Raw genomic sequence first — 25,589 nt, 5'->3', positions numbered from 1 at the left:
CTCTGCAGGGGAGTGATTTCCGACTGGCCGTACCAGAAGATGAAGTGTTTTCCCTTTCTGTGCCTTCCAGGCCTGTGTCAGCCCCTCGTACCCTCTGGATCTCTGTGTACAGGCAGGACCCGACTGTCCAAAGGTGCTGAGCACCTTCTGGAGAGTTCATTGGCATGGAGTGAACAGGCTTTACACAGGAAGGTAAGTCTCTGCATGAACCAAGGGTAATCACCCTGATCTTGCTCTGGACACCTTCCTTTTTTTATCTCTTTTCTTTTAAACTTTAAGAACTTCAGACACACACAGAGGCACATCCACACACAAGTAGCAAAAATAAAATCTGGACTATGTTTGGATGATCTTCACTGACAGTTCATAAATGCCCCAACACTGCAAGGGGACATGATTCAGGCAGTGCTGGGGACCCCTTGGGACATCTGGGCATCTCCCAGCCCTGGGGTAGGAAGAAGGTGGATTGCTTGAGGAGGATCTCATCTTCCTTGTGAAGGAGTTCTTTAGGACACGATGTAGACCTCCAGCAAACTGGCCACTGCGTGCATCCGGTAGAAGATCCCAAAGGGCAGGCAAATGTCCACGATGGCTGGCCACATGGAATCACCATAGAAGTTCAGTTCTGTGTCATTGTCAAACTGGGGCCGGGCACCAAACGCTGGCATGATCCAGAGCTGTTGGAGGAAACAGGAGAGTGGCACCACAGTGAGAATGATGTGAGGTACAGCAAAGTACCTGCAGCCACAGCTACCCAGGGATGGGAAAGGAGCGACCTTTTGAGCACAGGGCCTGTGCCAGCAGCCTGCTCTGCAATAAGATCAAGCACAATCTAGTGCTGTACCCTAAGACTGGGTTTGATTCATGCTCAGAGATAGGCTTGGACCAAGGGCTGAAGCACTCACTGGGGGAAGAACTTCAGTGTGTTGTGTGTTAGCACAGACCTGGCCTGTGCCAACTCTGTGGATGGAACAAGCATGGGAAAGGCTGAGCTGGGATTAGCTTGGTCTCCCTAAGCCACATGCATTTGGCTCAGAAGCCCACCCAGCACGTGTGTCTGATTGCATGGGAGTTGTCTGCTCATCCTCTGTGAGCTTGTGTGTGAAATCAATGTGAGGACAGGCTGTAACTGACCAGCTGGGGATTTGGAGGCTCTCTAGAGACATAACGTGCTTGGCTTCCTTGGAGGTGCAGCTGTAATCCTACATTTCTCTGGCAGGGAACTGCAGTCCCCTGGCTGCTCGTGAAGTGGAAACTTCAGCTGAGGTTGTCAGTGACCAGTTTCTCCTCACAGCAACTGGGATCAGGGGTTGGGTTCCTGAGCCTGGGGTTTGAGAACAGATGTGCTGCCATTTCTCAAGAAAACCCAGACTTCACCCTAATTATTTGTCACTTTGCAACCTTTCTCTGGGGGTGAAGGGAAGGGTTTAATGTATTTTATTACTTTTAATAAGCTTTTCTACACATCCACTAATCCACAATAAAAATACTGAAACTGTTTCTCTATTGTGCCTGATATTCTGGTGTTAAGTGACAGGTCTATTGGTGTAGCCTAAAATGTCTGAACTTCAGGGCAGTTGCTCTTTTTTTTTAGGGACAAGGGAATCACAAATCTGAACTTAAAAACATGACTATGTGTGTTCTCTGTACAGCAGAGGCACAGAACGGACTGTTTTTCCATGGCGCACCTCCTTTCCTTTACAGACCCTTCTCCTATGTGCTTGCTCCCCTCTTCCCCCTGCCCAAACTCTTCCCTCTGCAGGTACTCACTATGACATTGCTCAGCAGGAGGAACATGGAGATCTCCCTTAAGAACTTCCTCCTCCAGTTCATCTTCTTGGGGGCGGTGAGGGACCGCACGAGGTCAGAAGGACACACGGTCTCAGTGCCAGAGGCAGTGCCAGGGGCCAAGGTGCTGCCAGTGTCGGGCATTCGGAGGGACACCGCGTTGATGTTGACAAAGGTGAGCCCATAGAGATCCTTCTGGTGGGAGTCATGCTTACAGTCCTCCTTGGGGGGCTGTCGATGAAGGCCTTCGATGATGAAGATGTTCTGGAAGGTGTGCTGGGCTATCATCAGCAGGGCATAGGTGAGGTTGAGTGCGCTGATAGTGTCCCTTGGTGTGCTGGCCACAATGGCCACAATGGAGTAGTAAGAAATGGCATATGGCCCCAGGGCTGCCCCCATCAGCAGGGCCACGTCCAGGGTCCTGGTGGGGTTCTTGTGTCGGTCCATGTCCCTCTTGTCAAAGCGGTAGATGACAGAGCCACCGATGCAGACAAGAGACATCAGGCTTAGACAAACAATGTTGAAGATGTAGTACATGGTGAGCGCTTGGCTCTTCTTGCTGGACTCAGTGTTGGAGTTTACCTGCACCTCATAAAGAATGAGGACTCCCAGACCACTCACCAGAATGATGAGGCCCAGCATGATGCCTACAAAGAAGGTCCTTCGGAAGAGCCTGAACTTCAGGCGCTGAATGTAGTGGGAGTGGTGGTCTATGAAGCGTCCAACGTTCTTCCACATGACATAGACCATGGCAGAGGCAAAGAGACTGTACTCAATGTTAAAGGGATACAGCCAAAAGTAGCCATTCTTGAAGATCTGGCAGATTTGGCTGTTGCAATTGCATTCGTCAACTGAGCTACTTCTCATTCCCACTGAAACCAGAAAAAAACCAGATAGATGCAGTGGGATTAAAACAAGGAGTGAACAATCATTAGCAGCTCTGAAAAGCTGGATGCACAGGGTCAGTGAAAAACAAAGCCAAGGACAAAAGAGCATGTGAGCCCTTTGAAAACACAGACACTTCAACCTCAGCTTTCTGCTGCTCATGTTCTTCCTTACAAAGTTAACTGGCAGGTTGAATCTCTCTTTTTTCTTCCCTTCTTCATTCCCATCCCATTTGTCTTCCACCTTTCTGACTCCTCTGTGATATACATTAAATAAACATCCAGACCTGGCTTTTAACAAACCAGCTCTGCCAAAGGCATCTACTGCTCTAGACAGGCCCTCCAAAAAGGCATAAAACCTGACTCGCTGAACAATTTCTGCCTCATGGGCTTTCTCTCTGGACCAGATGGCTTCACAAATGGCCAAATTACCTTTCAGGAGCCATCTGAAGATTTCCTCTGTCACGTTCTTCTTCAGCTTTGAATGTGCTTTGTGAACAGACTCGTCTGTCACTGCTGACATCCACACTGCCAGGTTTGTAGTCAGTGTCAGCATCAAGCCACACCTGCAGAAGGAGGAGAAGGTTCTTGAGACTAAAGCAGTGGCTGTAGGCCATGTTGCTCCCATCCATGGTATTGATGTGCATGTGCTCAGAGGGACTGGGAACTGCCTGATAGTGGTGTGAGGACTCCAGTGGTCCAGGCTAGAAATCCTGACCCTTGCTTTGCTGCCCTCACTCTCCTCTCTTCCTATTTTTTATCCCTGTTCATGAGAACTTGCAAAACCTGATTCCTGTTGTTAGTTATTAGATCTGGATTGGTCTCCGCAGATTGAGTCTTGCAAAAGTGGACAAGATCTTATTTTAGCCTGAGGCTTGCCCACTGTATTATCTTTCCCAGGGAAGCAAAAGTCAGTTATGAATCATTTTATTTAGTGATAGGTATTTATTTAATACTATCTACTTTCAGTAATGCTTGTATTCTTTAATTGAGTCCCAACCCTGATAGATCCACAGGTCATTAACCTCAACTGTTTGAGATGGGATGTAAGGTTAGCTGGAGACACTGAGCAGGTGTAGTTTTGGGCAGCATTGAGGGAGATGAGATTATCCCCTTGTTGCATCCTAGCTGTGTAAGAGAGAAAGTTTGTGGTGGCTCAGATCTCCTGGGCCAGTGGGGCTCAAAGATCAGCTGTGCTCACCTGGTAACATTCAGGTGCACGTGGATGCAGTCTTTGGCAGAGACCCACAGGAAGTATGTCTGGCAGGGGCAAGAAAAGGAGTTGTTATTTCCAACAAGACAATAAAGCAAAGCACACATCCTGAGAGAAGGGCCTCTTTTGCTTGGGTCCATAAGGGCCCAGTCTACTAGCCCATAATCCTGGCCATTTGCTGGATGTCCATTTTTTTTTCTCCCACTGTCCTTTTTTTGCCCATGTCTAAATTGTCCCTCTCTGATCCCTTCCCTCCTTGGCATTGTCTGAGAGCAAGTGGTTCTCTGTCCTCCTCCTCTGTGCTTCATGAGAAAGGAGGCCTGGCTGGACTGGGGCTACTTAGAGTCTGTAACAAGTCAAAATATCAGAGGATGGGAACAAGTTTAAATCAATGCCTTCAAGTGAGTTGCCACAGCTGGAAATTTTCATGGCTGGAAGGAGAAGATGTGGGCTGGGTGGGGGCTGAGTTAAGCCTCTGCATTTGTTGCTGGGGCAGCTGAACTATGTTCATGAGGTCAGAGCTCCTTCCACTGGTGCCTGTGTCTTTCTACCCCTCCCCAAGAGAGGGCAGAACCATCTCACCTGGGTGACCACGAATATTGCTTGCACGATGGGGTAGATGATTTTGATTGCAGACAGGCAGCTGTAGAAGCTTGAGTAATATCCTATTTTGAACACATCCATGACAAGGCTGAAAATGGCAAATAGGATCAGGCCTCCTGTTGAGGAACAAAAATATCTGTAGTTGGACAGATGTGTGAACACATGGGCTAATGCAGATAGATGACAGGAAGAAGAGGAACTATTGGCATGAAGAGGCTTTGCTTCTACTGCTGTTTCTCCTTTTCCGCCACCCAAATTATCATGGCACCAACAGAATCATACAATAATTTTGGCTGGAATGGATTTTCAATCAACCCTGTACTCTGGGGCTAACAGCTCTGGCAAAAGCTGTGAAGGATCCTGGTGTCAGTTACCAAGAGCCCTTGCAGATACAGGGAGATCTGGCAGTGAATCCAGTGGAGGGAGCAGGAGCTGACTTGAAGCAGGGCATGGTGCCATGCCCCAGTACAGGAGGAGGCTGTGTCCACAGGGTTGCTGCTTCTCATGTAATAACTGGTGCTCCCATGAACTGTCCACCCTGTATCTCCCCTCCAAGCCCAGCACCCAAGCACTCCTACCTCTCAGCCAGATGGGCCCAGCATGGGAGTCCTTGCAGAGGATGGCACCTGGGCACCGGGAGGTGCCAGCGAGGTAGAAGATGATCCATATGATGACTATCAGCATCATGACAGTCAGCAGGAAGAAGACATCATAGTCATGCACAGCAATCTTCTCAAAAGCCCCGCTGCTCACCAGCGTGCAGGCCAGCAGGGCCAAGTGCACGGCCAGCAGGATGGAGAACATGCGGCCACCCTTTTTCCACACTTCCTTGGAGGCAGGAGTGGAGGGGGCCTGGTGGCTGAAAGATGCTATCTGGCTCAGGCCCAGGCTGGCCTTGTCATCCTTGTGTCCACAGCCCATGCTGGAGTTGGGGTGTCCAATGTCGCTGTCCTTCCGCCGGGGCTCTTCGGTCATGGTTCAGCCAATGCTCTGCCTGAGGTCAGTGCTGTTGGGAGGAAAGTCCCATGAGTGAGAGGTGACACTTCATTTGGGACAGCCCAGGGCTGGACCAAAGCAGGACACGTCATGAGGAGAGGACGTATCAGAGGAACAGGGAAGGCTGAGACAGGGACCGCAAGAAGAGGGATGAGCTCATTTTCAACCTTTCCTTTCCTGGTTCCCTGAAGGCTGTTCTTGCTTAAGATGCTTTTGCTCAGTGAGATTCCAGGTCAGTTTAACAAAGCGATTCTAATTGGTCACGTAACATTTACGTGTTTATTGATGCAAGATATTGGAAAAGCACCAAAAAGCACTCACAGGATCAGATATCCTGGGGCAAACAGCCAATGTGGTTTGGTTTCTAAATGCCAAATACTAGACATTATGAGAAGTGGTTTTACTTCCTGGATGAAGAACAGGCCAGGAGAAAGGTAAAAATCCCCGGGAATCTTTGGACCATCGCATCGTAATTTTTACCAGCTCCTGCAGGAAGGGTGTGAGCTATCTCTGCTGTCACACCCTCTAAAGTCCTTTGCCCATGTCAAGTTTGGTATTTCATTGATTCTCAATGAGAAGCCTAAAACAAAGCAAATTAACCACACAAAAAAGGCCATTCCACCAACCTGTTTTGCCGCCTGGGATCTAAATCTCTGTTCTTGCCAGGCTGAGAAGTTTCCCTGTAGCTGCAGCTTGTTCAGTCAAAGAATTTAAACCTGTTGAAATGTCTCTGTGATTTATACCATGTCTGGAGCTGACAGCAGGGCTTCGTGGGTTTCTCAGAGAAAATCACGTGATCCATTTTGTGCAACAGCTGATTTTGGGGAAGCTGGACAAAGATGAGGAGATAAGGATTATTTACCCAATGAAAGCATGAGTTGACAACACTGCTAAGCTTGGCATGGACCGCTCGGTCACAGGGTCACGGTCACCAGAGAGCAAAGTCACTCCATCAAACCCAAACCCCATATATCCATGAGATCTCTTCCCTTGAGAGAAGATGGCTTAGATTATGAACTTCTCTTTGCTGATGATTTTGTGCTTGACCTTCTGCTTAACTGAGCACAATAAATATTGTGCCTCGCCCTGTCCTATTCAAATCAGTCTGCTCTAGGCCTGGAACATCTCTGAGGAAAAGGAAGAAATTTGCATTTGTATCTGTTCAATGCCAAGGGTAACTCAATCCTTTCCTACCCATGACAGCAACAATGAGGAAGAGCACTAGAGCAGGGCAGGATTTGGGGACCAGATTTTGTGTTCCACTTTGTTGACACACTGCTTTTGGTTTTTCAGGGTGGGGACACCTTTCTCTGGCCCTCAGGAGCTTAACTTCTCTCCTTCCAAGGAAACAGTCATATTATAAACCACAGCACAGATGGGATTCAAGCTTTAGCCAGGTGAGGTGAGAGCTTCTCCTCAATGTCTCTTTCACCCCAGCTGTGTGTTTCGTGGAGGAGACGGGCGGACCCAGGGCAGTTCTGAGAGGATGGGGACAAGTTTTAGTCCTTGGGGATGCCCCTTTTGGAGATGTCCCTGCCACTTTCCCCCTCTAGGGCAGGCACAGAGGCCGTTTGCTGTGTGTTTTTCTCAGCCCCATTCCTGCCCGCTCATCACTGCGCTCCTTCTCGCGGCGCTGCAGGGGCAGCACCAAACTGGGCTGCGTGGGATGGAGAAGGAGCTCAGGATCCGCCGTACAGCCCAGGGAGATGTCCGTATGTCCCTCCCGTGCTGCCACCAGCTGGCTGTCACCAGCAGCACTGACTCTGCTCTGCTGATCCTCAGGGCTTCCTTTTGGAATCAATGTCTTTTCTCAGTCTGTAGCCTTTCCCAGGGGAAGAAGTAAATCTGAGCTGATAATGACGTTTTTGCAGAAGCCAAAGGTTCAGAGGACCCTCGGGCTAAATGCATGGTTTATCCTCCCTCTTTTGTCCTTAACAGCCAGTAATAGAGGAAAGAGTGTTTACTGCCTCGGGCAATGCCCCCAGTCCCCCTGGCAGAGATCTTAGAACACTCGTTTCATGACAACAGCGTAACAAACTTAATTAGTAGTAATACAAGAATCATTAAATAACCCCGGTAATGAATTGCAGACATTACTGTGCTGCTTTTTCACCTGGAAGGATCCCGGCCACAAATACCTCCGTGGCTACTACATCCAACAGGACTAGCCCAGGGAGGCTGAGCTGATGCAAACATACCTGCCGAGGTTAGCAACCCCTGAGGGGAGCAGCAGACCCTGCCTGGGGCACTTAGAAGTGTCCCCAGGCAGCCGGGATGGTCACTCCGTGTCTGTCTCTTGGGGGTTAATCACTGCAGCCGTGTGGGTGCACCTGGCACTGCTTTAGGGCCACCCTCCAGTTCTGGGGCATTTTTCTCCTTACAAAAATACGTTGCATTTCTCTTAGTTTTTCTTCCTCTCTGCTCAGTGCCTTCCAGCCCTCTCTGCTGCTGACCTTCAGTCTTCCCCCATTTTTCCACTCTTCCTACCTTTCTCACCCATCTAATGGCTCTGCCTTCACCTTCTCCAAACCCCATGTACTGACCCAGGGCCTTGGTGACACATGCAGGGTCCAGCCCTGCAGATCTCCATTCCCAAAGCCAGGACATGACAGGCAAAACGAACAAGAGAGGAGCAGAAAATTCCTCCTCCATGACAGCATATCTCAGGGGATACAATTCACCGGTTCACCGTTGGGTGAGTGTGCTGGGACAAGTTTTGTGATTTGCTAAATGTCAGGGCTTGGTTCCATCCTTCCTGTCAGCAGAGGGTGCCCAGGGCCCATGGATGCTGTGCTGAAGACATTGCCTGGGGTTGTCCTGCCCCTCGAGGGTCTCACCCAACCAGGAATTCTGTGTCAGCATAAAAGACACCAGAGGCCAGACACTGCACCCCGTGCACATCTAGTGAATACTGAGTTACTGACAGGAGTGGGTTTGGTGTTTTAGTCTCCAGAGAGGAAAACAGGGTGAAGAAGGGAATTTTTCCAGCCTATGCAATTTTCTTTGGTTTATCAAGGATTTCTGTTTGTGCAGTTCATTTGTGCAATTCCCAGGAAAGCAGAATTCTGTGGGTATAGGCAGGGTAGAAGAGGGACAGGGATGGTGACTGAGTCTGCTGTTGTCTTCCTAGTAACACTAGGGATGTATATATATGGATAGATAGATATATATGTATGCTTGTTTTGTGTTTGGAAGGGGGGGGTTGTTTTGTTTTTTTTAATGGAAAAGCTGAGCTGTGAACACCTGAACACCCATGGCATTGCTTAGAAATCAGTCACAAACTGCTCTCACCCATCTCTGCATGGAGCAGGATTACCCATCCAGGTCCCAGGTGCTGCTCTGCTCTGACAGGGATGTGAGTGGAGGCAGTAGGACCTCATGCTCCATTGACCCACTCTTCCTCCTGTGATTGCTGAGATGGGGTAGCTATGGAGAGGGTCATGGAAGGGTATCAGGGATACAATTCATGAGCCTTTCTGGCAGCCTGCTCTGCTTTGGGGATGTGTAGACCTGGCAAACTGTCACTGTGTGACCCTGTGCCCAAGTTCTTGGCTGAGCCCGACGCAGTGATGCTGCTTAATTGGAGCTTTTAATGTGCCGTGCAGCTGGTGTGTGTTACAAGGAGCCGCCGGGGCCGGAGGATGCTTAGGACCCAGGGGAAGCGCTGTGGAGCCTGGCTGGCTGAGCTTGGAACAGCTCCTGCCTCCCCAGCCAGGACTTCTCAGGTGTCCTGGTACGGCGGAGCTGCGCAAGGCAAGCGGGGTCCTCCTGGCAGCTGCCCCTGCCCCACGTCCATGCCCATCCTCTGAACCCCCTGGGCACCCATGTGCTCGCCCAGGGACTCCTTTGCACCATGAATGACCAGTACCACCGGGCTGCCCGGGACGGCTACCTGGACCTGCTGAAGGAAGCCACCAAGAAGGACCTAAACTCGCCGGATGAGGATGGCATGACCCCGACCCTCTGGGCTGCCTACCATGGCAACCTGGACGCCCTGCGCCTCATTGTCAGCAGAGGGTGAGTGTGGGCGAGTGCACGGTGCTGGTCTGGGGGATGGAGTAGCTGGGATCCCATCTTTCCCCCTTCCCTGCTCGCAGGTTGGTGTGCCCCCCAAAATGATGGATTCTGTCCACAACACCCTGATCCTGTCCACCCGGCTGTTAATTTTCTCTGCTTATGGTGCTTTGAGTCTAATCCAGGGCCCCTGGTAACTGCTGTTTTCCCCAGGTCCTCTGACCCTATAAACACTCCTGCCCCCAGCCCCATTTGCAGCTCCCTGGGTGGGGATGGGTCCTCCCTGCAAGTGCTTCATGGTCCTTTACAGACCCTGTAAAGACAAGAACATTGGGGCACTGCCATGAAAAAAGCCCTTTTGAATGAGGGGGCAGAGAGAATAACTGCTCCTTCTGCCCCAAGAATGCTCAGAGAGAGGTGTGTGCAGTGCCAGCTGGCAGTGGGTGACACTTGCTTGTTTTACCCAAAGCAAGGCCCCAGTATGTGATCCCTGGGCAGCCTGTCATGCACCTGGAGCCCAGGAAATTCAGAAGCAGGTTTTCCAAGAGCAGATTTCTTTAAGCCCAGTCTCCCCCACAGGGGCTGCTGGTGTGTCTTCTGAACCTCACCTCAGGCTGCTAAATCTTAGGGTTTCTGGCTCTGTAAGAGTGCATGTGGTGGAGAGGAGGGAGTGGGACTGAGGGGACTTGTCAGACCAGAGGGAACTACACAAGAAGGTCTGTGCCAAGACAAGATCTGCCATTCCTGGTTCCTCCCGGAGCAGTATATGACTCATGTGTTCTTACCAAACCCCAAGGACATGTGCCAGCATTTTCTTACGCTCCAGTACCTTTTTTGAGCACCTCATCTAAAGGCAGCCAAGGTGGGGGTGGCCTCTGCCTTGTGCTGAGAAATTGGTGGTGGTGCTCATTTTGATTTATGTCTTTCTAATACTGAGGAATGATGCTGAGGAGATTGGCACCCTGGATGTACCTTGTGCCACCTTGGAAAGGCTTTTCTTCTCCATGTTGCGCCAGGGCTTGGAAAGGCTATCAACTCCCAGGGAGGGATTTTCTGTGTTGACCCTAAACTGTGTTAGCAGCCACACCTCTACTGTGCCTGTTCCTGGGCTCTTTGCATCTCCTGAAACTCTGGTTTGCTTGTGCAAAACCTTCAGCCGACTTCCTGACTGTAATTAAAGGCAGACCTCCTCCACCCATTGCTGTCCTTCCATTATAAAGCATTTCCCACAAAGCCCAAGGGCTGCTTTTTCATGGACAGGCCCATTTATAAATTCACATTGGATTAAAAGGTCCTTGTGGGCTCAGTCATGTTTGAGTGCAGCTTGGCTGCTGTTTAATTAACAGCCTAATATACATTTGTTCCTGACAAGGAAAATAGCCTGGCAAAAGCCCAGTGCCCTTTCCGTGATGGATGGTGGAGCAAAGTGTACAGCTGTGGGTCTGCAGGATGTGTTTGCATTCATGCATTCATTGCCACATGTCAGATCCTTGTCCAGGGCCACACAGAGATCAGCAAAGTGCTCAGCCTGGAGGCAGGCACATCCCTGCTCCCTGGAGATGGCTTTGGGTCTGTGAGAGGCAGGAAAGTCCCAGCCTGGGGTCAAGGCTGCCAGAGAAGTGAAATAGTGCAGGACCCAGGAGAGCCTGAGGGCAGACCCTGTAATCTTCTGCCAGTGCTTAGGATGATATGCCATGGTATTTAAGTCTTGTTCAGAGATGAAACTCAATGCTGTGTTGTGTATGTTACTATCACACCTGCACTATAACAACTGCAAGGCAAGAGGGAGGACCCCTGAGTATCCCAAAACATCAGGAAATTTTACTCTGACCTCTGCTGCCAAAACATTCCTCCTTTGGAACAGAGAGCCCTGTACTATGAGGGAGGGAAGTGTAGGACCATGGAGTGGAGGCTTTGGAGCTGGGCTGTCTCTGTGCAGGGATGGGGTGGGGGGCAGCTTCAGGGTCTGAGGGGGCTGGTGAGCTCCAGCTGGGGTCCAGGGGGATGTCAAAGCGCAGAGAGGGATGGGAGAGTCCCAGGGCAGTAAGAAACACCAAAATCTCCTTGCCAGTGCTGGACAGTGGCATTGGTGCCCAAACAAGCCAGGAGATTGAGTGCTGGGGCCAGGCTGTTATGAAATGTCTTTAGTGAGGGTGGCCAGAGGCACCCTAGGAATGCAAGGCTGTGGGAGGGAGCTGCTGGGGGCCAAGATCTGATGGTCATGCTAGTCTGATGGACACTTGGGGTTATCCAGGCTCCTTAGTGAAGGAGACCTATCCATATGCTGTGTTCAGCAGATTGTGGTGTTGGGCTGAAATGGGGAGGGAGAAAGGAAATACAGTAAATCAGTTGGTGGATCCTTGAAGAAAACTTCTTGCCTCAGCCTATGGGGAAAGGGTAATGAAGCAGGCTTATTGCTCTGTCTATATCAGCTGGTTATGTGTCTGTGCCTCTGTGCCCCCTTTGCAAGGAGATGGAGAGAAGCTTTGGGATGGAAGGATAAGCAGTGGCTCATCCTTCTTGTTTGCCACACAAAAAGCCTTTTTCTTCCTCCTGGCTGGGCTCCAGTGAGGAAAACAAACTCAATTAACATGATGGCTGGGAAGAGGCAGACTAGCTGGCATTTAGCACTGCAGCTTTTCAGAGGCAGTAATTCTTCAGTTCATTATGAACTGCTGTGGCAGTGGCAGGCACCAGTCCAGCTCCAGTTAGCTGCAGGTCTGGGGGCCTTGGTGGGGAACAGTGGACTTGGAGTGGACCTCAGGAGACGGTGAGGATGTGTCTGCAGGTCTGCACTCAGCTTTGTCACCCAGCATTCCTTGGCAGAGGACGCTTGGGAGGTCAGTGGCAGAGGGGACGAGTGGCTCAGCGATGGTTTGGGGGTGACAGTGGCTCCTGACATCAGCCAGGCTGCTCGAGGGCATCCTGTCACCCTGGCCAGGGCAGGATTGCAGCGGAGGTTGCAGCAAGGCACGTGAAGGTGATGTGCATCCTTTGCACGCCACAGGTTGCTGGGAGCAGCGTGGCTGTGTTGGTGGGGACCTTCCCCTGGGTGATGACCTGTCGGGAAGGTGAAGGAGCAGGGTGGAGCACTCTTGCAGCTCCTTTGCTTCCAGCTCCTGAGCTGTCTGCTGGGAGTGAGGGTGAGCCCTGGGCACGGCGAGGTGCTAAGCCAGCAGACGTGCCCCCGGGCACTGCCACAGCACTAACAGTCACCCATCACAGTTACTGCCAGCCCAACTGTTTGCTGGGACAAGAGGCACAGAGCCCTGAGATGACCCTCACCTACAGCATTGGTGCTGGATTTTTGGGGTCTGAACTTGGGGAACAGCTGAACCCTTGAGCTACTATCACTTGGGCAAAACTTGTAAAACAGGACCCAAAGCTTTGCTCTGAGTCCAAACCCTCATCTATTCTGCTCATTTCTAAGTCTTGCTTGGGTCACTGCCCTGACTGGCTGTGCTGAAAGTAGTGAGGATTGTTCCTCAAGACATGCATTACTTTTTTTTTCTCTTCCTCTATCTAAAAACATTTTATGAGAGCCAGAGACGCTCTGCACCCAGCTGGCTCCTGGTCTCACGGCCCGATTCCTCACACACACCCATGAGCCAAGGGTGAGCCAGCCCATTGCTATTGGAGGAACTCCACACACGCACCCAGGGAAGAACATTTGTAAGTGCCACTGGATTCCCTGGCTAATTGGGATCCTATGGGAGAAGTGGAGGGGAAAAACCGGCAGGAAGGGAGTGAGTGTGCATGTCATGGTGCAAACGCAGTGACTCAGGACATGTACATGTCCACCTAAGGGGCCCAATTAACAGTGTTTTTAATAATGATTATTACAGTTGACTCAGCACTTGAAAACGCTTTGAAGTAGAGAGGTGCTACACTTTACACCTGTTATTAAAATACGTTCCCACTTAGTGGACCCTGCAGTCAGCAACTCCTCGTGTGCAGTGCCTTGGAGGTGAAGTTTTGCTCAGACAGACACCTGCCAGAGGGAGGGCCTCATGTTTATTATCTGAGCTGGATCAAACATCCCTACTTTGCAAGTCACCATTCTTCTTCGCTTCTGATGCATTTTTAGCGCCTGCGGCAGACATTTATAGGGCAAAGGCCCTGAGATACCTAATTTTGCTTTAATACTCTTGTTTCTAGGCAGTGGGAATGTCCAGGGAAAGCTGGTTTTGCTGCTCTTTCCCCTCACTTCCTCTCTGATGAAAGTAGACCTTCAAATATGAATCCCCCAAGACCTGCCTGGCTTTTTCCCCTGATCCCTGAACTGGACAGACACAAGGAAAGGCTCCAAGATGCACTTTATGGTTTGAGGATCCACACACTTGGCTTGGGGAGTAAGACTATTTGCAGTGAGTCCACTGCTCAGTCACTGTCCACATCATGAGTCCATGTACATGTTGGGACCCTCATGGTATCCTGGCTCACCTGCCACACACATCAGGCTCATTCAGAGCACACATAAACAAACGAACAGCCCTTCACACACTCCAGTCCCACTGCGAGCACCAGCAGTTCCAGTTTCACTGGCTCTTTAAATCCAGCACCATCAATAATTTACTCCTCTCTTGCAATTCATCAAATATTTATCCTCCCCATGCATTTCCCAGCCTGGACGTGTCACTACGAGGGTAGAGGCAAGGGCTGTGGAGTTACCACTCCTTTAAACTCAGGATTGCTGGAGCACTGGCTGCATCTTCCTCTCCCTTTCTTGGCTTCATGGCTCCTCAACTCTGTGATCTCCTGCCCTTCTCCTCCCTATCATCCATCTCTGAAGCCTTTCTCTGCTTCTATGAGAGATATTGAAGGCTCTGGCTACAGAAGACCTGCAGGATTTGTGGGTATTTTTGGCCCTTGCACAGTTCTGAACCTTTTGAATAACTTGCTGAACTTGCCAGAGGGCTCAAGGTTGTACTTACTAAGTGTAAATTTTGTGAAAACATGTGCATGGTGGAGCTACTGCTCATGTTCCCACGGGGAAAGCTGAGCACACCTCATAGCAGCTCTCAGGGAATACAGCCAGGGAATACAGCCATGTCCTGGGTCCAAATCTCCAGCTTAACCTCTGGACTCTGTCTTTATTACTTCTGGCTCTGCTGCTCCCTGGACAGCAGTGTCCCCAGTGGGCAGTGGGGTCCCCGCCTGCAGTGGGAGGGGGATAGTGTGCTGGATGAGGCTGATCCTGGGGCTTGTGTGCTGGCACTAATGATGAAGGTGCAAAGCAGCAGGAAAAAGAGGCCCTTCTGCTCCTGTGACCTCTTACTCTTTCTCTGGAGTAGTTTTCAGATCCTTTGAAGTAAGACAAGGCATAACACAGAGCTCATGGGATTTGGAAGAGCGTTCTCGCCTCTGCTGCTCCCAGCTCTTGTCGACACAGATTCTAAAGCAGCAAGGAGTTAAGTAACACAGGGTGAAGGTCTCAAGTGTGCATTTCAGGAGTTGGACTTGATGATCCTTGTGGGTCACTTCCAACTCTAAATATTCTATGATTTGCCTTCTGCACTCCTGGTGTCACCATGGATTGGAGCTGAGGTCTCTGTGGCAGAGGAACAGTGCTTGGTTCCTGTGGAACTCTCTGAAAACGTGGTGCAGAAATGGGCAGGAGCTGTGCTGATCCAGAGCTCTGCTGCTCAAGAGCAACTCTCTTGAGGGTGGTGGAGCTGCACAGCCTTAATAAAAGGCTTTGCCTTATCCATGTGCACGAAGGGAGAGTGCCTTGTTGACAGATACTGCTGCTGGCTGCATATCATTAGCACAGCTCTGGAGAAGGCTGGTGCCAGCAGGGGTGTGAACTATCTCTTGTTTCACCCGAACACAAATACAGAGGAATGTCAGGAGGACAGACTTCTCTTGAATCCCAGGTTTGTGTCTGTCCTGTCACAGGAGGCAGGAGATGTGGGCAAGCGGTTGTGTCCTGTCAGCAGCTTGCTGAGGCAGGGGCTGGCATGGTGTGAGAAGAGATGCTAATGGCAGTAGTTGAGTGCCCAGCTCTTGAGGAGTGCAGAAACCTAATCTCTACTTTCTCTGAAACTGGATTCTCAGGATGTGCTAATACCAATGTGCTTCAAGCTGTGCAATTGAGACCAAGCACACTACAGCAAAATGTCCCACAAAACCCCTATGCCAAGGCCAATGCCGGAAAATTCACTTTTATTCTCTACTATCAACAGGCACCTTGTACCCCAAATTTCCCCAGGCACCAAGGAACAGGAGGGTGGGAAGGTGCAGCATCTGGTGGGTTTCAAAACCATTGCTGATGGTTGTTTCATGGTGATGCTACTGCTATAGTGGGATCCCAAAGTGTCCCACCCAGGATGTGAGGTACAGAAAGGTGTTTTGGGTGCCTCTCCACAGAATCTGAATGAAGCCAAGATCTGAAGTCAGAATCTGACTAGAATTTAATGGGATGTTTGAGATCTGAAACTTTATAACAAGCTTAAGTCCTGAGCTGGAATCAGCCCTGTCTCAGTTCTGAGATATTCAAAACCTAGTTTGTCTCCCTCCAAAAGTTGGTTTCATGCAGGAACTTATTTTTCCTGCAACCTGACTTCAAGTTATGTGAATTGCCACAGATTTGCGTGTCAGACCTTGACTTTTGCCTCAATGATTCCATGTCGTACAGCCCTCTAGAAGACCCCTTTAAATTAAGCTCTGGGGGTCAGAAGAATATAGCTTCATATTTCAAGGAGTCAGCACTTTATGGTACTGATTTGTCCCTGCACTGCTGGGAATATCTCAGTGGACTCTGTCAGCTATGCCTGAATGCTAACTGGTTGTTTTTGTTGCTGTCTAGGGGTGATCCAGACAAATGTGACATCTGGGGGAACACCCCTCTCCACCTGGCAGCAGCCAACGGCCACCTGAACTGCCTTTCCTTCCTCATCTCCTTTGGGGCCAACATCTGGTGCCTGGACAATGACTACCACACCCCGCTGGACATGGCAGCCATGAAGGGGCACATGGAGTGCGTGCGGTACCTGGACTCTATCGCTGCCAAGCAGAGCAGCCTCAACCCCAAGCTGGTGAGCAAACTGAAGGACAAGGCCTTTCGGGACGCGGAGCGGAGGATTAAGGACTGTGTGAAGCTGCAGAAGAAGCACCATGAAAGGATGGAGAAACGGTACAGAAAGGAGATGTCGGATAATTCAGATACCATGAGCTTTTCCAGCTATTCAAGCAGCACCTTAAGCAAGAAGTTCCAGCACATGTCTATGGTGACTTCCCTGCCATACTCACAGGCCACCATCCATGGCACAGCCAAGGGAAAGACAAAAATACAGAAGAAACTAGAGAAGAAAAAGCAGGTGGATGGGACTTTCAAGATCTATGAGGATGGGAGGAAGAGTGTGCGATCTCTGTCTGGTCTGCAGCTGGGCAACGACGTCATGTTTGTGAAGCAGGGCACATACGCCAGCCCCAAAGAGTGGACTCGCCGTAATATCAGGGACATGTTCCTCACGGATGAAGACACTGTCTCCCGTGCCATAAGTGACCCGGGTTTGCACATGGACTCAGCCCACTCGGAAGTCAGCACTGACTCTGGCCATGAGTCCCTGTTCAATCGCCCCGGGCTGGGCACCATGGTGTTCCGGCGCAACTACATCAGCAGTGGGCTCTTTGGGATCGGCCAGGAGGACGGGGGCACGCTGGGCGAAGACAACACAGATGGGATGGGGGTCAAACTGCGGAGCCGCCTGCAGCGCTCGCCAAGTCTCAACGACAGCATTGGCAGTGCCAACAGCCTGCAGGAGAGGAATGCAGAGGAGCTGCCCTGGGACGAGGTGGAGCTGGGCTTGGACGATGATGACGAACCAGACACCAGCCCCTTGGAGACTTTTCTGGCTTCCCTGCACATGTTTGAGTTCATCTCCATCCTGAAGAAGGAAAAGATTGACTTGGAGGCCCTCATGCTATGCTCAGACAATGACCTGAAGAGCATCAATATCCCACTGGGCCCCAGGAAAAAGATTGTGGATGCCATCCAGAGGAGACGACAAACTCTGGAGAAGCCAGATGTCATTGTAGACACTGAACTGTAAGTAGGAGATGGGGCCTCTGAGTGGTTAAACCCTTCAGGAGGTTGAGATGTGGATAATGTAAGGCCTTGTTTACAACCTTCTTGGAAGAGTAGGAGTCCAGGTAACCTCAGCACTTCTGTGTGTGGGCAAATTCCTGCTCGTGCGGAAACAATGAGAGTTTGGAGAGGTGGCAATAGCGTTAGCTCATTACTCAACAGCCCTAATGTGACTGGGCAGGACGTGAAGCCCTTGTTTCATTTCATAACCAATATGAATGCAGACTGCTCTGTGGTCTGATGCTTCTCAGTCTCTATAGCTGAGATTTTCCACCACACTCAGGCTTGTCTTGACTTTCCACCTTTTGAAGACATTAGGAAATCAACCGCAGTTCCCGGTGGGAACAGGCTGATGGCAGTGTCCGGTAGCATTGGGAATCCTTGCCCAACTGCTTGAGATCTTACTCAGACCTCTGAAGATTGCATGTCTGGGTTGGAGTTGTTGCTGTTTTATGGTGTTTCCAGGGTTTGGTTGGGTTGGGTTAAAGGACTGTGTGCCTGAATAGAGGTGAAGGGAAGGCACTGGTGTGGGTGTCCCCATGTCCACTGACACACCAATTCACTGTGTTGTTTGGGTTTTCCAGCCTTCAAATACCTGTGTGCTGCTTTTACATGCTTTCAGTACAGCTCAGTCTTGGATCCTCTGTGTGCTGACAGATTTTTCTCTTTCCCTTTGCAGATAGCATCAGCATCTTTTTTTTTTTTTTTTTTTTTTTTTTTTTTAATGCTTGAGAAACAAACCCAGTTCTAAGTTGCCAGAAAACACAAGCCAGAGACTCCCTTCCTGGGGCAGCTGAAAGCTACAGCCATCCCCACCAGTCCTACTGGACTGCTCCCTCGCTCTGCCCAATGTCTGTGCGATGCTCCCAGGCCGTACCTGGTACAGAGGGACAACTGCTGAGATTGGACCAGGCAGCACCAACCTGCCAACCTTGAAGGAACCATGGTCTCCTGCTCACTGGAGGAAGAAGTGAACTGCACAGATGGCTTGGACACTGCTGTCACAGGCTGTGAGACCACATGAAGCCATGAGTGGAAGGAGATAACAAAATATTTTCAAAGGGACCCAAAATAAATAATTACAACCCATTATTTCTTGAGCGAGTGGTTGTTTTGGGGTTTGGGCTTGAGGAGCAGAGGGATGGGGAGCTCTGTTCTCTCTTCTAGTCCTTGTTTGGTGAGACGCATCATCTCATTTGATTCTGTGCTTTTGGAAGGGTGTTCACATTACCATGGTTTGGGGCTGTTCAGCCTGAGACACACCAAGCCTGACTTGAGCCAGCAGGTGCCCAGCATGTCTGTGGATCTGGTCTGTGCTGACTGGAGAGCAACAATCCAAAATGAAATAGTGGTTTGAACATGTGGGTAGTTGCCATCCAGAGGTCAAATGGTTGTTTTATGGATGCAACATTTCTGTCCCATCTCTCCAGGGCACTGAGCTGTGTCAGCAGTTTGTGTGTGAAAGACCTTGACTTTTGCCTCAAGGATCTTCCCAGAACCAATATAACACTGAGTTGCAACTCAGAGCCTCCTCCAGGCATCCCTGATGCATCAGTGCTCAAAGCTCTGCTCTGAACCACAGCATCAGATGCTCCCACAGACCCACTGCACTCTTGCTGACCACTGCATACTGAGCCCTCAGCTCCCAGCGCCAATGCACCATTTCTCATACATGATCTCTGGATGGCTCCTGGCTGGCAGGAGTGTTTCTGGGGTCTGGCAGTGGGATGGGGACCTGGACACATCCTCATGGCCCCTTGCCATGTGGTGCTGGCAACATGCCTGTCCAGGCTGTCATGCAAACTGCCACATCAGGGAAGTGCTGCAAGTTGTTACTGGTGCTGCTCGTCAACCTTCTCTCACGGATGCAAACAATAAGGAATGACCTCGTTATGCTCATCCTGGGCCTGGCTGGGATCTGGACCACACTTGCCCCTTTGGAGATGTGGAGGCTGTGGTTTTGCTGCTTGGAGGACGGGTATTTGTTTGGTGTGAAGCTGTGCTGCTCCCTGACTGTGCTTGCCCTAGGTGTGTGGGTGTAGGGGAACAAAACTACTCTTTGGAAATTAGAAATACTCTTTGCAAAGTATTTCTCTGTCCTACTGCCCCCCAGGTGGCTGAAGCCAGAGACCAGGAGCACTGTGGAGTCCCAGGCTCATGTCACTGCACACAGAGAAGATCCTGGATGAGCTAAACACCATCACTGCCCTGACAGTCCAAGATCTTTCTGCGCAGATGCAAACTGATTAGTTTTTAAAGTAATTTTAGAGCTAACAGTGCATTTATATTTGAAATTGCAAGTTCTGCATAACTCTTGGCTCAGTTTCCAGGTGAAAGGGCGAGTGATCAGATGTGCTGACTCTGCAAGTTTGCCGTGAAGGCTGCGCAGCACTGGGGCCCCAGCGCTGTTTTCTTTGGTCCCTCTCCAAAGCCCGGGGCTGCTGTCCCAGCAGGGAGAGAGGTGGCTTGGCTGATGTCACAGCTCCCTCTGCCGGGACCGGGTCTGGGAGAGCAGGATAGAACCCACAGCCCACTGGCACACCCCCAGAGCCTTGGCACACCCCCAGAGCCTTTTGTGGGCCAGGCACCAGCATGTGGTGGGTATTTGGGGACTGCCAGGAAGCTGGAGTTTGCAGACTCCCTAACTTTTCTTGTTTGCTTAGGAGCAACCAAACAGTTGCTGATGCTGACAGAGATCCTTTCTTCCAACTTGTCTTTCCTTCAAAGAGTCATTGAAAAGGTTTGGTGCCATGACAGTACCCAAATGCCATGTGACATTTCCCTGCACAGGTACAGGACCAAGCCCAGAAATACCACTTGGTATCACTGAGCTCTGACACCAACGTGATCACCTCTGTGATGCAGGGAGAGATCAAAACTGAGCTGTGGCACCAGTGCAGTGTGGCAGAGCCCAAGACATGGGCTTGGAGCCATGGCTGCTCCAGGTGAGGTGAGAAAGATGTCTGTGGGCATGGGGATGGCTGTCAGAGGCACCAGCAAACACCCACCCAGAGCAAACACCCACATCTGGAGCTCATGCATATTCCTTGGATTTAGGTTTTTTCCTCGGTTTCCAACCAGGTTGTCTGCCACAAAGTGTGGGGCCACAGCCCTTGCAGGACATGGCATTCAAAGCCCTGGCCAAAGAGGTGTCTCCTGCTTTCCAACTCCCTCCATCCAGCTGTGCTGCTGCATCCCACTGGGCTCCTGATGGAGGAAGCACGAGGAGGGAACACGTTTGTGCCCAGATTCTCATCACTGTTGGCCCTGCCACTGCTCTGCCCATTGACAGCCCATCTTCCACGGGAAACCTCAGAGTGCTCATTACTGTCCACAACTGAGAACAACAAGCTCCTTTCCGAGAGGGTGCTTGTGAAAGCAGGGTGGAGGCCTGAGCTGGCACACCCTGGAGAACACCCTTAAATACCCTCCCAAACAGAAACCCAGCCAGGCCACAGGGTTCCCGGACCGCTGCTGCCAGCAAGCAAACACCATCCTTCATCCCTGCCCGTGGCACCAGAGCTGTCAGGCACGCGGCAGGTCCTACGGACACTGTGGCAGTGGATGGCAGCACCTCCCCATCAGGAAACCTGTGATTCTGGGGATGGTCATCCCTTAACACCCCAAACCACAAATGCCAAACTGTCCTGTACCTGCATTAAATGGGGCTTCCCAGCAAAACCAGTCCCTTGGTGCAGGAGGGGGTGTGTAGGGAGCAGAGCAAGGCCAAGGGGCCCTGCCAGCAGTCCAGCCACTGCATGGATGCCCCATCCTTGAGCCAGACATCCCCAGCTCCTCAACTGTGAGCATCACTCAGAAGTGATGCTGATTCACAGGCCATGCCTTTATTCCCTGGCAGCTGCTGCAAGGGTGAAGGTATTGGCACTGATTAGCGCTCAGGTGCTTTTGTCTCCCCATCCTTGGGAGCTGGCTGGGCCCCCAAACCACAGGCTGGAGGATGGAGAAGGCAGGGGATGTTTTGGGGATGAACAAGGTGTGTGGTGGTGCTGTTGGAGATGCAGGTTTGCAGGTACCAAGTGAGCATTGGAGCATTCCTGCTTGGGTGCTGGATACCACCACTGGCCCATAGGGACGTGGCTGCTTCCCCTGGCTGCTGGGAGCACGGTGATTATTGACTGCTCCTCTGGGATGGCACGTGTAGTCTGTCATGCCACGTGGGACTGACACGGAAACCAAGAAAGGGCATCACCCAGAGGGCACCAGGTAGGTCCTACAGGCAGAAGGGACCAGAGGGAGGAATGTCCCATGGGCTGGAGCACCCAGTTCTCAGCCCTCCCTTCCCCAGCCTTGCCTAGGGCCTGTGATGGCCGTGGTGTCCACACTGGAGGGTGACACTGGGGTCTGGGACCTGCCAGGCCAGCACAGCCCATTGCATCCCACTTGCTTTACTATTTCCTGCCCATCCTGTCAGGGATTCATTTCCTGGCCCAGCAGCTGAGTAACACAAGGCTGTAGGAAAGTGGAGGGCCAGGATGGGAGCAAGGGGGAAGGGGGTCCGTGTGGAGTCCCCCTGGCATGCCACGGCTTTGCCATACCTTCCACGGTCCCCCCAGCAGTCCAGCACAGGGCTGGATATGGCACCAGTATAGACTGGTTTGGATTGCAACACCTCACAGGGGCCTCGAAACTGCTTTTGGGACCCTCCATGGCTATTCTGAAAACCAAAGTGCCCTGAAAAGCAGCAGCATGGACACAGATCAGTGTGTCTGTGAGAGAGCTACTGAGCAGGTTGGGAAAGCGGGAGGAGGAGGGTCATTTTATTTTGATTCTGGCTTTAGGTATTAACAGGGTAAATTATTTTTTACATTTGCTTAATGCAATTCAAAAATATTACCAAAATATCATTCAATGCCATGGATTCTGCTATCCATTTTCTCAGGGCTGGAGTGAACTCCTTGGTACCACATTGTCCCATAACCCATGGCCCCAGCTTGCACCCAATAAGAAGCACAGGGACACACCTGCAGATGGCACTGACCATCCCAGGGGGAGCCAGGGCAGAACAAGGTGTGGGGCATCCCTGATACCCCAGACACATCTGTCTGGATTCATCCCACTGGTCACTGACAGAGCTGCTGGGAATAAGTCTGCTTCAAGCACAGGCACCACCTGATCATCCCAGGTCATTATCATCCCCAGCTGCTGAAAATCCCTGGCCCCCATGACACCTGAGCTCCTGGCTTGCTCTGGCATAGCCCTGAAACCAGCAGTGAGGATGGGGTTGTGTCCAGCACTGATCATGGAAATGCTGAAGCTGGAGGGAAACTGAAACCAGGAAACCGTTACCAGGAAACTGTTTTAGGAGGACTTGAATCAAGCCCAGTGATGGAGCTGGGTCTGTGCCATCCCACGTGCTGGGGTGAGGGTACTGAGCAGCTGGGTAACCCAGCACCACAGCATGCCCTGTGTGAACAAGGGATCAGCTCACCAGTCCCAGGGGTGGCAGATCAGATCAGATCAGATCAGATCAGATCAGATCAGATCAGATCAGCAGGGGAATGCAGGTTCTAGGGGTGATGGTGAGTGGGAAACTCTTGACAGCTGTGACAATACCAGCACCAGCTCGTTGGTAGCATTGCTAAATGGGATCATGTGCTCTGCTAGGGTGAACACTGGCACTGCAGGATTGATGCCCTGTACATCCTGCCCTGGATGCTTTGGTGGGAGAAAGCTGAGTGGCAAAGGCAGAGAGAGGGCTGTGGGACCCTTGGCTGTTGTGTAGGCCAGGCCAGTGCCTGTCACTGCATGTGATGCAGCACTACCTGCCCTGTGGCACCAGGGACTCCTGGTGAACTCTGCAATATGAGCCTGAGCTCTGGGGGAGCTCTGAGGGGAGTGGTGACCTCAGCTTTCATCATTATCTCTCACTTTTTGGAGTGACAGGGACAACTTCCAGCTGTTCCTGCTCACTGATCTCTGCCTAAGCTTTAACCTTTCAGGATGCACTTTGACAACATTTTCCTGTTGCAGGACACCAAGCTCTAACACATGAGCACTCTACAAAGCCAGTAGAGCCCAGGAGGACCTGGTGGGGGAGCAGCCATCACCAGAGGAGACACCCAGGCAAAGGCTGGACCACCTGACCACTTACGGAATTGCACTGGCTGGAGCAGAAAGTGCAGGGCTGCCAGGAGGGCATCCAGCCCAGAAACCACCTAAACCCAGACAGTCCTGTACAAGCAGAGATGGATTTCCCAAGGGTTCTGTCCCCCCTCTGGTGAGGCTGCAGCTGCTGGTGCCTTGCAGAGGTAGCAGCAGGCTCAGCATAACACTGCTGTGGCCCAAGGACAGGCTCTGTCCTCGCAGGAGGCGCCAGGGACAGACCCGTCTGCCACAACATCCCTTTGTTCCCACATGTTATCTCACCACCGAGAAGCAGCAAAGCTGGGCTGGCATGGCCATGCCCCAGTAAAGCCTGGCCCTGGCTGCGGGGACCCTCACCCATGCTCATCCCTCTGGACACTGTCCTGAGCCCTCTGGCTGTGTTTTGGAAACATGCCCATGGCTGGGATAGCCACCCTTCCCATGTCCATGTCCCTGGAGTGCAGTGCCATCAGCTGTGGGCATTGATGGTGACAAACACAGAGGAACATGCAGGAATGCTGGAATGCCAAAAGGCCCGAACAGAGCAGAAGATGGATCCTGGCAACTGGCCTGCTGCTGCCTTTTACCTCTGCTGTGATAAAGCCACAGCTTGACCCTTCTCCACAGCCACAAACAACTCCTGAGCATGTCACCATGGTTTGGCAGGTGCACCAGCACCTGGGATGGCCGTGGGCTACAGCACTGGGGTCAGCTGGGGATGCCAACCCCCAAACCCTTCCTTGTCCCTGTCTCTGTAAACTTCCCATATGAACATCCCGTATTTCAGCCACTCCAACCTCACTGGAGTTTCGGAGCAGACCTCCCAGGGCAGGGGGCTCCCGCGGGGTCCCACGAGGTGAGGGAAGGCAGAGCAGCAGGGCTGCCCACCTGAGGAGGGATGGGGAGATGCACGGGGCACCCGTGACCCCATCGGAGCCGCTACCTCCGAAGCAGGGAGCCCAGCCCTCGGCCCCGCTCAATAACCGAGCTAACGAGAGCCGCTGTCAACAAGTCCGCAGCTCCCCAGCCGGCGCAGGAAGGACGCCTGCTCCGGGGATCCGGGAGGAGAAACCTGTTTCACTGACCTTGCTCCATCACCGCCTTCCTGGCTGCGCCGTGGGCGTTTGGGGCTGCGGCGGGGGGCGAGCGGCTCGGCCGCCCCTCAGGGGCACGGCGAGGAGGAGGAGGAGGAGAAGAAGGAGGAGGAGCGGGGCTGGGGCCGCATCGCCGGCGGGTCGGGGCTGCGGGGGACGCGGCGGGCGGGAGTGCGAGACCCCGCTCCGTCGATGCGGTGCCTCGGCGGGGCTCCTCGCCTGCCTGCGGAGCCTCGCTCCACCCCTCACCAGCTAATAAAGCCTCCGCCGCGCCGGTCCCTCCTTTGCCACTGACTCACGAGCTGACCCAGCCCAACCCCCGAACTGCCCCGCAACTCCATTTTTTGACCTACAAAGCCGGGCTCATCCCCACCACTCTCCTGCTGCCTTACATAAGAGAACCCAGCACCCAACCAAACTATGCGGCTCTTGGACCCCTGCAAGTGATGCCCGAGGGGCAGCAGTGGGTGCTCGACGGTGGGGTCTGGGCTCACTCACACATGTGCAGGGACTGCGCTGCCCTCGAGGGCACTCACAGATGCCCACAGAAAGCATCTCCCCAGGGGCTTTGCCTCCATTTCAGGGGGTGGGAAGGGGAAGTGAGTAGCAGGTGTTGTTCTTGGCACAGTGTCCTGCCTGCTCTGGTGCCAGTGAATGCCTTTACCCCACTGTCCTGGTGCTTTGGCACCCCTCCAGGACCCCGAAACCCAGCCAGTCGGGTTTGGAAAGCAGGCCAGGGGTGGCTGGGAAGGTGGAGCCTTTATGGGCACCTGTCGGGCTGTGATGGTCTGTGCTGGTCCCCA

General features: G+C 52.0%; 2 protein-coding genes across 3 annotated transcripts; one reads left to right on the top strand and one right to left on the bottom strand.

Annotated features, from left to right (window-relative positions):
* Nucleotides 1-316: 316 nt before the first annotated feature.
* On the bottom strand, nt 317-25,001 carry OTOP2 (otopetrin 2). Its single transcript, XM_071573470.1, has 8 exons — nt 24,778-25,001; nt 6,111-6,313; nt 5,067-5,494; nt 4,468-4,604; nt 3,874-3,932; nt 3,105-3,238; nt 1,771-2,660; nt 317-677 (listed from the first exon to the last, which is right to left on the bottom strand). Exons 3-8 carry the CDS (start codon nt 5,461-5,463, stop codon nt 507-509), a joined length of 1,788 nt encoding a protein of 595 aa, XP_071429571.1. The 5' UTR covers nt 5,464-5,494; nt 6,111-6,313; nt 24,778-25,001; the 3' UTR covers nt 317-506.
* On the top strand, nt 9,228-18,667 carry USH1G (USH1 protein network component sans). Of its 2 annotated transcripts, XM_071573595.1 has the most exons (3): nt 9,228-9,501; nt 16,307-17,548; nt 18,267-18,667. In XM_071573595.1, exons 1-3 carry the CDS (start codon nt 9,338-9,340, stop codon nt 18,268-18,270), a joined length of 1,410 nt encoding a protein of 469 aa, XP_071429696.1. In that variant the 5' UTR covers nt 9,228-9,337; the 3' UTR covers nt 18,271-18,667. The 2 variants fall into 2 exon arrangements, with proteins under 2 accessions (XP_071429696.1, XP_071429697.1); XM_071573596.1 differs by lacking the exon at nt 18,267-18,667 and having other exon boundaries at nt 16,307-17,552.
* Nucleotides 25,002-25,589: the final 588 nt, after the last annotated feature.

The sequence above is a fragment of the Pithys albifrons genome, chromosome 19 (genome assembly GCF_047495875.1).
Source record: "Pithys albifrons albifrons isolate INPA30051 chromosome 19, PitAlb_v1, whole genome shotgun sequence".
NCBI lineage: Eukaryota > Metazoa > Chordata > Aves > Passeriformes > Thamnophilidae > Pithys > Pithys albifrons.
Note: the sequence above shows the minus strand (reverse complement) of the source record. Positions and strands in the feature narration are given on the sequence as shown.